Below are 13,790 nucleotides of genomic sequence, written 5' to 3'. Positions count from 1 at the left end.
GTGATGTTACAGTACAGGGATAATAAACAGTGATGTCACAGCACAAGGATAAGACGCACAGTGATGTCACAGGACAGAGATAATAAACACAGTGATGTCACAGGACAGAAATAATAAACACAATGATGTCACAATACAGGGTAATAAACACGGTGATTATTGGGATATTGCACACAAGAAAGGTCACCATGTATACTGAAACATCAAAGTGTAAGACAAAAGAACATATACTGATGTAACAATGCCATATAGTGCACACATGATACCACAGAACAGGAATAGTGCGCTAACAAGGTGCGTCTGTAGTAAAAATTAGAATGGGGCTGCATTCAATTTTCTACACCACGTTCCATTATTCATAGTCATCACTGCACTTTTTTGTCTGCATGGAAATGCCCCCCCTTAGTTATTAGGCCCCATAGCAGCTGCTACCCTGGTGGTTATGCCCATACCCAATCACAGATTTTCTGAGCCGCCAGCAGTCACATATATGTATGTAAATGTCCTTGGATTTTCTCAGAACCAGAGATATATACAAGGGTGTTCACATTTTCATACATTTGGTGCAAATCACTCCAACTATTTCCTTTCTAAGGCTCGTGTAGGATATGCCAGTCTTACTCAATGTAGGGCTGAATGTGCAGTAGACCTTTAATATGTGAGTAACTTATTATACAGTAGGAACAAGTAAGAATTACTGCTGACTTGCATTTTCTAGGAAATAATCATCACCAGATTCTTTCTGCTGTAGCAAGAGTTTTTTTTGGTAATCCTGACAATATAAGTGTTTTATCTGATAAATTGTACACTGGTACTTTGTGATATGTCAGTGTGGCAGGAACCGTCATCTAAGTCTGTTATCACCAAAATCTATGAGTCTTGGAAGTAATTAGTATTAGATCTTCCTTGTCCAAAGCCCTGCTCGTCAGTATGTATCATTAGGAGATTTTATAGTCAACTTTTACCTCTAAAAAAAGTGAACCCACTAAAATATAACTTTTATTAAATGCGTTAAAAGAAAACCTCATAGAAGGCAACAACACTAAATTGTCAAATAACAAAGACCCAAGATCAGAAATATAGACCCAAGATCAGAGCCCCTAAATATATGCAAGATTCCACACTTAGCATGTAGGGCACAACAGGTAGTATCAAATATAAGATACAAAACCCAAGAGATGTACTTTACATTGCTTATGATTCTGAAGAACCACCTAGTTGACGCCCAGGGGCGTAGTTATGGAGGCGCAAGTGGGGCATGTGCCCCGGGTGCAGTCAAAATTAAGAGCGAGGAGGGTGCCAGCCTAGTAATTTAACTCATTAACATTACAGTTTTGGATGAACTGAGCTCATTGTAATTCAAAAGGTTATTGCTCCAGTTCTATCAGTGCTTTTCTCCCTGCAGATGCCCCAGTCATTGCTCACAGCGGAGGTATGATGAATCCTCTACCACACCAGAATAAACCACTTATTGTATGGGGAAACGCTTCAGGATGGTAATATGATGATATTACGAGTGGCATGTTGGGCATTACAAGGGATGTTGTAGGGTTTGGCCACCGATAAGTGGGGTTGTGCTTTTCCAGACAGTAACTCTGCTTCTAGACTGGGCATTAGATTGTATCGCGAGACAGTATTACATCATATAACCCCACTCTGAACCCTGGGATCCAAGTAGGTAATTCTTCAGAATCATGTATAATGTACACTCCTTGTAAAAAAACAATCCAGCCCCTAGAAGGAGTTGTCATTTAGCTGCAAAACTGGGCATGCAGTTCCATCTCTGGCAGATATGCGATTAGAGATGTAACGTGATTAGATGAACGGTCTTACCACCTGAGGCCATAAAATTGTTCCACCGTTGGCCTACAGAAAGGCATCTCAGAGGGGGCAGTTTTCCGCAATAAAATCATCTTTTTGCTCTGATATTGTAATCACTTGTATCAGAGGTGCTGATTGGAGCTGCTGCGTCCATACAAGCCCCGAACCTCCATGACGCAAATGTATGTCATGGAGCTTTAATGGGTTAAAGTATGGAGAGTGAGAAATAAAGGCTGAATGAAAAGCAGAAAGAAGGAAAGTGCTCCTACAGAGAAAGAAGTGAGCACAGAGACATTCGATGGCCGGGGGCATGGGTTCCCACAGGGCTTTCGCGCTGGGCCTGTGAGTGGACAGCTCCAAAAGAAAGGAGACAGTCAAGTGGTGAGAGGAGAAGAATACCGTGACTGAAAGACCATTATGAGTGCTAGATCGAAATGCCTACACTAGTTGGAGACGCCCAAGAGGGAAGAGTTGCTGTGGTGCAGATATATGTAAGAGACTAGGCAGTAATTCAAGTAAAGGTTTGTTTGCAAAGTGCAATGGGGTGTTAGACGTAGTCTGGTAGGCCCCAGCGATACTCCTGTGATCAATGGTTCCATGTAAGGTATGCAGCTATAAAGCCAAGGATGGGGCAACTGGATACACATAAGCCAATGAATGGGTCAGAGTTCCCAGTGAGTTTTTCTCATTGCATCAGTACTGATCCTGAGTCCCAAGACAGCGCCATCCATTGTAGTGCCGGACTGAGCCCTCCACCGATACCAAGTCCCAAGAGAGTCTGGTCCAATGTTGAATTGGTACTACGCAACCCGTTGGTGCCATTTCCCTATATTACAATAATACAACAGAATGAATGACCATAGCCCGTGTTCCTTGTATTTCTGGGGTCCTGGAGAACCCCTTTAAATCAGCCATTCAATGACATTTCTACTGCTGTCATACATATTGGGTTATGTATTATGGCATGGAGTAATGTTGTATATGCATTGTACATTTAGTGTCTTGCTGTACTGACTCTGTTGATCCAAAGCAGTGAAACCGGAAATCGGAGCTCCTCGATCCATTATTAAACATCTGGATGATGTTTCCTAGATGCAGACACAGTTAGAGATGAATGGCTATTGTAATGTCCTGGGCACAGACAGGGGAAGTGCCCAACATGTAGACAAAGCTGCCCTAGGACTTTGTATTTTACAATCAAGCGTTTTTTTTAATGTGCCGTATTAACTTTTGGCTTTTTTTCTGCATATGTGTCCCATACAGAGACCAACAGTGGAGAATGAATCCGCCCATTCCACCGCAGTGCAGGTAACACAGAACACAGACCAAAGCAAGATCCATCAGATATTAATGAATGAATTGGAGGAAGAAGATATATGGGGGTCTACAAATATGTTGCAGATAGTGGAGGCCGCAGGGACAAAACTTGCCCTGGAGCTTCCACTAGCTTGGGGCCTCAAATCAACCTCCTCAAGATGGTTCACAGCACAATTCGACCATCAGTGTACATGGAAGAGAGGAGACCCCATAGCAAAGATCACAATTAGGCTGGATTCAGACGAACGTATATCGGCTGGGTATTCACGCCGGCCGACATACGGCGTCTCTCTCTCTGCAGGGGGAGGAAGCTGGAAGAGCCGGGAGCAGTGCTCTGAGCTCCCGCCCCCTCTCTGCCTCCTCTCCGCCCCTCTGCACTATGTGCAATGAGGAGAGGCAGGATGGGGCAGGGCGAACTCTTGTAATTTAGCCCCGCCCTGTCCCGCCTCCTTTCATTGCAAATAGTGCAGAGGGGCGGAGAGGGGGTGGAGAGGAGGCAGAGAGGGGGCGGGAGCTCAGTTCCTGCTCCTGGCTCTTCCATCCTCCCCCCCTGCATATGAGGACACCGTATATCGGCTCGGCGTGAAAACCGAGCCGATATACGTTCATCTGAATCCAGCCTTAGCACCCTCATTTTGATGGCAGGTTTTACCACCAAGGACAGAGGTGTTTCTTCATTCCCTCCATGACCCTTCAACCAATGTCCACCATTGTGCTTGCTAACAATGCAGCTCCTCTAAAGAGGATAGTCTTTCACAGGTCTGCTCACTCTATAGCAAAGGGAATGGAAGCAGACAAGAAAGGGCCAACTACAGTACTGGGCAAAAGTTTTAGGCAGGTGAGGAAAAAAACGCTGCAAAGTAAGAATGTTTTCAACAATAGAAGTGTTAAAAGTGTATTTTTGTCAATTAAAAAAATGCATAGTAAATGAAGAAAAGAGAAATATAAATCGCGTCAGTATTTGGTGTGACCACCCTTTGCCTTTAAAATGGCATCAGTTCCTCTAGATACACTTGCACAGTTTTTGCAGAAACTCAGTAGGGAGGTTGTACCATCTTGGAGAAGTAACCACAGATCTTCTGTGGATGTCGGCTCGCTCAAATCCTTCTGTGTCTTCATGTAATCCCAGACAGATTGGATGATGATGAGATCCGGGCTCCGTGGTGCCGTATCATCACTTCCAGGACTCCTTGTTCTTATAGTTCCTAATGACGTTGGCTGGATGTTTGGGGTCGTTGTCCTGCTGCAGAATAAGTTTTGAGCCAATCAGAGGCCTGCCTGATGGCATTAAGTGATACATTAGAATCTGCCTGTATTTCGTAGCATTGAGGACATCATTAATCTTGACCAAATCCCCAAACCCCATTTGCTGAACTGCAGCCCCAAATTTTCAAGGAACATCCCTCCCCCCAAGTTTTACTGCTGCCTGCAGACACTCGTTATTGTACCGCTCTATAACCCTCTGGCAAACAAACTGCTTCCTGTTACAGTCAAATAAGTAAGCAAGTAAGCATGAAGTGTCTTTCATCTGCTGCATTAAGTTTCCTTGTCCGACTACTGTCTTTGGGCCTCAACATTTCCCCATTATTTGTGCTTTTTCAAAAGAGCTTGAACAGCACATCTTGAACCCCAGTCTGCTTTCAAATCTTTGCCTGGGAGAGACCTTGCTGATGCAGTATAACTACCTTGAGTCTTGTCGCTGTGCTCAGGCTTGCCATGTTGCATGACCTGTGACAGGAAACTGTCTTCCACAACCTCACCTATGTAGCAGAGTTTCTCTGTTCCTCACCCAGTTTTAAGCCTCCTACACAGCTGTTTCTGTTTCAGTTAGTGACTGTGTTTCAACCTACATATGAAAATGATGATCATGATCACCTGTCTAGTATAATTGGTTAGTCATACACCTAACTATAATCCTACAAAATCCCTCACTTTGTCCAAGTGTATCTAGAAGAATTAATGCTGTTTTGAAGACAAAGTGTGATCACACCAAATATTGATTTGACTCAGATTTCTCTTTTGTTCATTCACTTTACATTTTGTTAACTGACAACAATAAGCCATTAACACTTCTATTTTCGAAAGCCTTCTTACTTTGCAGCATTTTTTTCACACCTGCCTAAAACTTTTGCACAGAACTGTATGTCTATGGTGTGTGCCACCCTTCAATCTTACTAACAGCCTATGATGCATGACTTATAAAGCCGCGACCTAGGAACTCTTACCTGGACACTGTTAGCACTATCATTGAGGCAGTATAAGACAGAACTATCAGACCTCTGCATCTTGTCATCACATAGCTCTTTATAGTTTTTTGGGCGTTGTGGTGGGACTACTTGTGCAATTTATGGCAATTATAGAAAGATTATTGCCATTTCTCTAGGTAAGTGAAGCTGCACATATAGATCTGCTTAATGATTACACATTTAGTCATTGAACACAGTCTGGAACCTCCTAATCTCCACATAGTGCTTGATTTGTGCTTTCCACTTTATGGCTTTTGTATTTTGTGGTCTTCAGAGCCCCTTTACCATTTGGAGGTCTCTGAAGCCATTATCATATCTGTCCTGGCAGGATATCCCAGGAATTATGGATGTGGGCCAAATGTCAAGTCTTGTCCTCGTTGCGTATGCCCTTTGGGATTGGAGCCAGTCTACCAGTTCTTAAAAAAGGTGGGTGAGGCTACAGTTTCCTTTATAACAAGATAGCCTGAAGGAAGTTATACAATGTTTAAATACAATGTAGCCATTAAATCATCCTCATATCCAGAGGCGTAACTTGAAACTCCCGGGCCCCGATGCAAAACTTGTAACAGGACCCCCAACTATAATGCTTTACTCATAGTACTGGGTTCCCTATATGGAGAAGAGAGGCCTTATGGGCCCCCTAAGGCTCTTGGGCCCGGGTGTACCTGCATCCCCTGCATCCTCTATAGTTACGCCCCTGCTCATAATTGTGGTCTCTATGGTATGAAAACAATTGGAAACACTTTAGTGGATCATACTGAAAAAGTATTGAGTATTTTAACATTATTTAGGTTATGTGTTCAGAAAATGTTTTCTTAGAAGCGCATTTCATTTGTTATTTCTCCTGGAAATGTATGACTTAATTGACAATTGGGTGCTTCGTGATAAAAATGAGAACATTGAACTGAGGACAGAGAAAAGATGAGGATGTTTAGCAAAACATAAAATTAATTGTTAGATATTAATAAAACTTTGCTTCGTTGTTCCATAAACAGCGCCACTCATGTCCGTGGGCTGTATCTGGTATTACAGCTTAGTCACAAGTGGCTGTTTGGATTCACAGCTGGATTGGCATTGCTCTGACATGATAGAATGAGAAAAACAGCATAGCACAGGAGTTATCATATAGATTTGTTTTTCTACATACACTCTGTTTTGACAATCACCTAGAAGGAGTTGTCATTTTGTTGCCAAACTGGGCATGCAGTTATATTTCAGACAGATATAAAAATGATGAGAGTTGTGGTGGGATTAGATCAATGTAGTAAATAGACCAGGCAGCATCAGATGTAATGTAGAAAAAGTTTTGCTTTTTATTCCTCCATAAAAAGACTGACGACGTTTCGACCCCCGCTTGGGGTCTTTATCAAGATTGGTGGTATTAGATGACCAGTCTTGTCACCTGAGGCCCTAAAGGTGGTTTCCCCCTTGTCCTATGAAAGGCTCTCAGAGGCTCCTTGTGTGTAGTGACCTCTTCTTCCACTTGTGTAGATCTTGTAGGCCGCTAGACGCCTTTACGACGCAGAGAAGAGATGTCACCCCATTACCAGAGTCTGAGAGCGGGCGCATTATTAGAACATGAGAAGCTGGATGGTCGTATTGACAAATTCCCCACCACCTGACCAGACTGTTAGGAGGTGTTGGGACCAGTGGATGTGTGAGGGCACACATGGTGACCGGGCTCAGGATGCCCTTGACAGACCACCAGAAGAGAGGATCGTCTAATCGTCCAACAAGCACAAGCAACTCCAACTATTTTGTTGTCCACTACCCAGAGACAGCTGGGATCATCATTATAGGCCCTTGTGTTTATTAGAACTATTTCCAGGCGGTTGGCTGAAGACAATTGGTCTCGTGGCACCCATTACATGTACTGTCTTTGACACCCACCGTTGCCTCCAGTTGCAGTGGTGTCGAGAAAAATGAAAATGGACTACCACCGAGTGGAACCGGGTTGTCGGCAGCTATCAATCCCAGTTTAGTTTGGAAATTGAAGACGGCATTGTTCATGACTGAAGACCTCGGGGTGAGCCCGTAAATTCTGTCTTTGCTGTGGAGCAGCACACTGCCTCCTGCTGGTGTGATGATCTGGGGGGCCATCACATACGACAGTCAGTCACCCCTAGTAGTGGTACGAGGGCCAATGACAGCTCAGCGATATGTTCAGGACATCCTACAGCCACGTGTATTCCTTTCATGGCGGCTTCCAAGAGGCGATTTCCAGCAGGATAATGCTCAGCCACACACACAATGGGGTCACAGGAATGTCCCCACAACATTGTCACACTAACGTAGCTGCCCGGTCACCAGATTTATTGCCAATAGAACATGTATGGGACAATCTTGGACACCAACATCGACAGCTTTTGAGCTTACACGATCTAGATGCTCAGTTATAGCAAATGTGAACCGATATGCCACAACATACCATACGGGACTTCCATGCCCACTGGTATCATATTTTGCATCCAAGCTAGAGGTGGTACAATAGGGTACTAGAGCCTCTATGCCCACCTGTATCACATCTTGTATCCAAGCTAGAGGCGGTACAACAGGGTACTAGAGCCTGCATGCCCACCCGTATCACATCTTGCATCCAAGCTAGAGGCGGTACAACAGCCTCCATGCCCGCCCGTATCACATCTTGCATCCAAGCTAGAGGCGGTACAACAGGGTACTAGAGCCTTCATGCCCGCCTGTATCACATCTTGTATCCAAGCTAGAGGCGGTACAACAGGGTACTAGAGCCTTCATGCCTGCCTGTATCACATCTTGTATCCAAGCTAGAGGCGGTACAGCTGGTACTAGAGCCTCCATGCCCGGCAATATGACATCTTGCATTCAAGCTAGAGGCGGTACAACAGGGTACTAGAGCCTCCATGCCTGCCTGTATCACATCTTGTATCCAAGCTAGAGGCGGTACAACAGGGTACTAGAGCCTCCATGCCCGCCTGTATCACATCTTGTATCCAAGCTAGAGGCGGTACAACAGGGTACTAGAGCCTCCATGCCCGCCTGTATCACATCTTGTATCCAAGCTAGAGGCGGTACAACAGGGTACTAGAGCCTCCATGCCTGCCTGTATCACATATTGTATCCAAGCTAGAGGCGGTACAACTGAGTACTAGAGCCTCCCTTTAGGGATCTCCACAATAAATTCTCCTTTTGCTCTGATATTGCAATCACTCACTTATATGAATGTTACAATCACACAGAGAAAGTTTCATTCCATTCCGACAACTCCTCCTGGGTGCTTGATTTGTTTTGTCAATGAGTGTATAAATGTAGGTGGAGAATTTCCTTAAAGTTCACGTATGTAGAAGGATTCACCAAGACTTTGCATGCCTGAATGTGGCTCACAAGTGAAGAAAGTTTTAATGACTCCTGTTTCTTGTATTTCTTTAGCTGCAGGAAAAGAAGGGTCTTGTGACTCCATGCTGCCCAAAATCATCTCACCTTACAAACCTGACTACCCCATGAAATCCTCACGAACCCACCAAGAACTGCATCGAGAACTGCTGCTCACATACAAGAAGTACCTACGACTTTATGAACGTGTTACATTTATTAAGTAGTCGTATGTGGGTAGAAAATCCAGTCTGCCATATTTCCCCAACACAGCACCACTCTTGTCTATAGGTTGCCTTTGCTATTGTAGCTTCACTTATATGAAGCTGAGCTGCAATACTAGACACAGTCTGCTGACAAGAGGGGCGCTGTTTTTCTAATTTCATACAAGATTTTTAATCATTGAATCATTTAAGTAGCTGCATTTGTCTACCCATTTTAGGGCAAGGCGTGATATTTCATGTTTATTGCATGGGGAAGAAGGAGACCAGCTGCTAACAAATACTTCTGATAGCCACTTACCTCCTGACAGGACAAAGAACCAGTTATAATGAAACCCAACAGTCAAGACCTGCGTTCCCCTGACAGTCAGGAGGCTCCATAGATATTAGATTGATAGCGGATCTCACAGCGAGATCCACTGGCATTCAACTAGTGTATATAGGCAGCTTTTGGCCAAAGAAAAGACTCAGCGGTAAGAGTGTCTTTTGCTTTGGAGGACTCAGTGATTCCAATGAAGGAGGCTATTAAGCAAAAGGGGTTGTCCTAAAAGGAATAACCTGAGTGATTAAAAAAAATATTTAGCTATGGGATTGCTGAAGTGGATAGTCTATTTCAAGGGTTCTTCACGGAATCCCATCCATGATAAGGGTTGTATGGCTTCTAAAAAATGTTTCAAAAATGCTACGAAATAAAACCTAAAACATTACTTACCTCTTCAAACCCCTAGCAGTTCAGTGCAGATGCTCCGGCAGTCCCCTATTTTGGTTTAACAAGGGCCAGCACATGAGCACAACAGCCAATCAGTGGACTCAGCTATCACATGCCATACTACTTGCATCACCATTTAGCGATGGCCGCCATAATGCCATTGGTGCAGCATGTGACCGCTGTGTCGCCAGGGGCTTGAAGAGTTAGTGTCTTTTTCATTATTATTTTTTAGCATTAATTGCTTTTTTTGCCGATTACCCATTGAAACATAGTCCTTGTATGGAGGTATCTGTTGAGTGCTCAGGCTCTTCCCTTGTCCTTTCACATCTTAGGCAATTCCTAATAGCATCTAGTGTGTAAGACTAGTATGAAGCCTTATGGGTTTAGAGAATGAGATTTCTAATGCCTGTGGCTTCCTTTCTATCACGGACGCCAATGGTTTGACCTGTTTTTGTCCATGCAGGGGCCTGGTCCTACACAGTAAGCCTGAACTACTGCGCGTTTTGGAGAAGAGAAGGACTCAGGAGCAAGAAAGTCAAGACACAAAGACATCTCATTGTCCTCTACAGCAAGAACTGCACAAATGGCAGCTGCGAAGAGAGGAGGTATGTGTACATGTATGGAGATTGGACGACACTTCAGGAATCGCGTCCAATAAGATGTCATATTTGATTCACTTTTGCAACTGACAGATATCACATGTGTACTCCAAAAACAATTTAAAGGTTTACATTACAAAATTGTGTTCCTCGAAGATAATTAAAGGGGTTATCTGCCATTTTTTTTTTACTGATGACCTGTCCACCACCTCTGCTTGAAACCCTCGTCTATCAACTAATCATCTGGCCCACTGTCATCAGTGGTCAGGGGAGGAGGTGCCAGTGCCGGCTCCACTCTTGTTAAAATCAAGGGAGAGCTGTGCTCTATGGCAGTGTTTCCCTACTCCAGTCCTCAGGGACCTCCAACAGGTCATGTTTTCAGGATATCCTCAGTATTGCTCAGGTGATGTAATTATTGTCGTTGCCTCAGACATTGCCACAGATGTTCTTACTATAGGATATTCTGAAAACATGACCTGTTGGTGGTCCCTGAGGACTGGAGTTGGGGACCCCTGCTCTATGGCACTTCCTGCTCTTCTCCTGGTCAGGACTGGATGTGATGTTATTAATGACCTACTACTGATGACCTATCAGGTGAAAAAAGGGCAGATAACCCCTTTAAGGAAGTTTGGCTAAATTAGGTTAAGAGCACCCCCGTTCTCAGTGGATGGTAAGAAAAAGGCTTTTCAAGAATATCTTAAAGTGTACCTAAGTTTTCAGATGACTTTTTAGAATATGCTGCCGCGTGTTGTGTACATGACGAATAACACTATTTCTGGCTATTATATGAGTTGTAGTCTACATCTATACTTTTCTATCTCTGTTGCACACCCTCATAAGTAACAGTATCAAGGAGGACATTATACAGAAGTACTGAGCACTATAGATGTGATTCCAGCGGTGGGGTGAGATAATCACTTACAATTATCTGCAGCAGCATCAGTGAGAGCCTAATCTCCCTCTTACAGTTCCCTTCTCTGCTTCTCTCTTCTTTCCATAGACTTCTTTGGGCAGCATGAGACAGCAGCAAACCAGGGCCCCTTTTACTTCCTGTAATCTGTGTTGATCTAGAGATATATTTTACATGACAACAGACAGTGGACAGCAGTTTAGAAAGAAAGGAGACTTCTAGTGGCTAGTAGATTAAGTTTTCAGTGCAAAAATATAATTTTTGGTAAATAAAGGGATTTGTACTTTTGCTAGTTGTCACATTGGCTATCACATAAGCACAAGTTGAGAGTCAGGACCCTATCTATTGATCACAAGATGTCACTAACCGCAATACTTAAATAGCCAAGGCCATTTCTCATCGACTTACCACCTAAAGTAAACTTTAACATACCTTCTGAACACAGCTCTTATACTGTACCTCCTAACTTCAACTTTAAGCATTTCTCTTAACCTTAACCCTTTCGAATCAACTGTCTGACGTCTTAAGACATTATGATTTAAGGCTGTGCGGCTCCGATGTTGGAAGACGTCCATCGGGGTTCTCTTACTGTATATTGCCAGCCTCTCTGCTGTCAGAGCCTATCCAACATGTCACCTCATGCAGTACTGGCTTTAGCCAGGAGATAGTGCCATTGTATAACGGCAGAAAAAGAGTAAGCCCCCTAGAAAAAACAGGATACAAATTGGATTGGAAAGGATTAACTCTCTTTATACCTTCTTACTTCAGATCTCATCATATTTCCTAACCTCAACTACAACCATACCTACTAATCTTAACAAACGAACAAAAGTTAAGGAAAACATTAAAACTAGAAACGAAGCACACAAAAGATAATATTGCTGTCACGTATGATTAGACTCGTTGGTGCTATTGAAGACTATTCATTCCAGATCTAAGAACAAACCCAGACCGGGCGACAAGATAATGAGATGTCTAAGGTTAAATGTAGAAGACTGAAAAGGACTTAAATAAGGGACTGTGGTAATAGCGACAAAGTATCACCTGAACTGCCCAAATCAGACTGGGTAATCAAGTGGAGCACCCGCCCCGAAAAGGGTGACCCTGCTGCAGGAGTGATTTTTATCTCCTACTGCAGATATAGCAGAGGGGAAGCTTTTGCTGCAGTCAGCTTTTTTTTATAGCCACACACAGAACAGTGAGAAAGAGAAGGGACATGGCTGAGGACACAAAGATAATATTTCTTTATATATTATCATATTTCTCAATTTTGGCTGAAATATGAGACAAAAAAAGGATAGAAAGAAAGGGGATCATTTAGGGAGGAATAGCTGGGTTTTTATTTGTTTTTAATTTGGCTTTTTAACATTGCAGAGAGAACATAAATCAACTAAGAGTGAAGACCCAGTTGTCCATGAATTCCTCAGAGTGAGAGACAACCTCCGGAAATCCACAACAAGAGATAACCCGAGTCCACCACCACCAGTCAGTTGATAACCATTTTCAACTATGGACCTGTCCAATCATGACATTGACACTGGTCCATCTGGAATGCTTTGTAGACAGTTTGCTCCAACCTGCGTCCTGATGGTCACAACTATGAAAAGGAATCAAGCCCAGAACATCCTATTTTATCTTTGATAGCAGAGCATGTAAAGAACATCACTGCTGAAGAGTTTGTATAACAGAGGAGCAAATATGGTTATTCCAGACAACGTATAGCACTCTACAATCATCGGCAACTCGAGTCTAATGTAAAAAGAAGGAAATGAGACATCTTGGTATTACAGAGAAGAGAAGATCTTGAATAAAATATCTATTTAACTGCTCATGGGTGGGTTGTATTGTTCAGTGGGCGGAGCTACATCAATTATTGCCCTGGATATGCTAGAGATATGTTAATTAGAATTTCTTATCCATTGCTGTATAATTATCGACTCATCTTCCACAAGTTCTACAAGGCAATCGTGGGAAAACCTTTATATCCCTATCTATCAGACAGACTTCCAAATACTTAAACATTGTAATCACAAATTTGAACGTGCCTAGAGGATGGTCAGTCTTTAAGGGTTCACAAGCGTTAAGGGGACACTAACGTTTCACACTACTCCTACTTATTTACTATCTTGGGTTAGTCTCATCATTTCTGTAATATACTTGCATTAAAAATGTTGTTGCTTCACTACTGTAAATTATATTTGAAGTGGCTGTCACTAGAGGATTCTCTTCTAGCTTTTCTGCAATCCACTTTCTGTTGTTAGGTACAGAGCCTCTGTAGGAACAAAGACACATGGACATTTCCATAGCAGCAGGAAGATAGGCTATCTTCACAGGTGGCTCACGTGCACTTACAGGTCCCAGGCTGACAGATTTGCAGGCACTGTGATAAGGATCTCCATAGTCATTGCCCTGTTGCCGTGTGTGTGTGTGCCTGTGCATACATTACACACTCATACACACACTAGAGTGGGTTTACTAACCCTTTGTCAAGAATAGTTCTTAATGCCTGACAATGCTGGGACAGCAGAGGGACAGACATTCAGATACTGCTCGCAGATCGGCGTCTCTCTCTGCTGAGCAATCCAGGTCTTTGGACAAATTCCCCTGCATACACTATCC

The 13,790-nt window shown here is 43.3% G+C and overlaps 1 protein-coding gene across 1 annotated transcript; it reads left to right on the top strand.

Annotated features, from left to right (window-relative positions):
- Positions 1-3,062: 3,062 nt before the first annotated feature.
- On the top strand, positions 3,063-12,665 carry LOC136581041 (actin-associated protein FAM107A-like). Its single transcript, XM_066582033.1, has 5 exons — positions 3,063-3,129; positions 5,713-5,810; positions 8,790-8,919; positions 10,126-10,267; positions 12,546-12,665. Exons 1-5 carry the CDS (start codon positions 3,101-3,103, stop codon positions 12,663-12,665), a joined length of 519 nt encoding a protein of 172 aa, XP_066438130.1. The 5' UTR covers positions 3,063-3,100.
- The last annotated feature ends 1,125 nt before the right edge of the window (positions 12,666-13,790 follow it).

This window comes from Eleutherodactylus coqui, chromosome 10, assembly GCF_035609145.1.
Source record: "Eleutherodactylus coqui strain aEleCoq1 chromosome 10, aEleCoq1.hap1, whole genome shotgun sequence".
NCBI lineage: Eukaryota > Metazoa > Chordata > Amphibia > Anura > Eleutherodactylidae > Eleutherodactylus > Eleutherodactylus coqui.
Note: the sequence above shows the minus strand (reverse complement) of the source record. Positions and strands in the feature narration are given on the sequence as shown.

Excerpts from the sequence above, each read along its gene's own strand:
- LOC136581041 (XM_066582033.1), top strand. The coding sequence starts at position 3,101 with ATGAATCCGCCCATTCCACCGCAGTGCAG. Across the intron at positions 3,130-5,712 it reads CCCATTCCACCGCAGTGCAG|GATATCCCAGGAATTATGGA; the intron begins GTAACACAGAAC and ends CTGTCCTGGCAG. Across the intron at positions 5,811-8,789 it reads TCTACCAGTTCTTAAAAAAG|CTGCAGGAAAAGAAGGGTCT; the intron begins GTGGGTGAGGCT and ends GTATTTCTTTAG.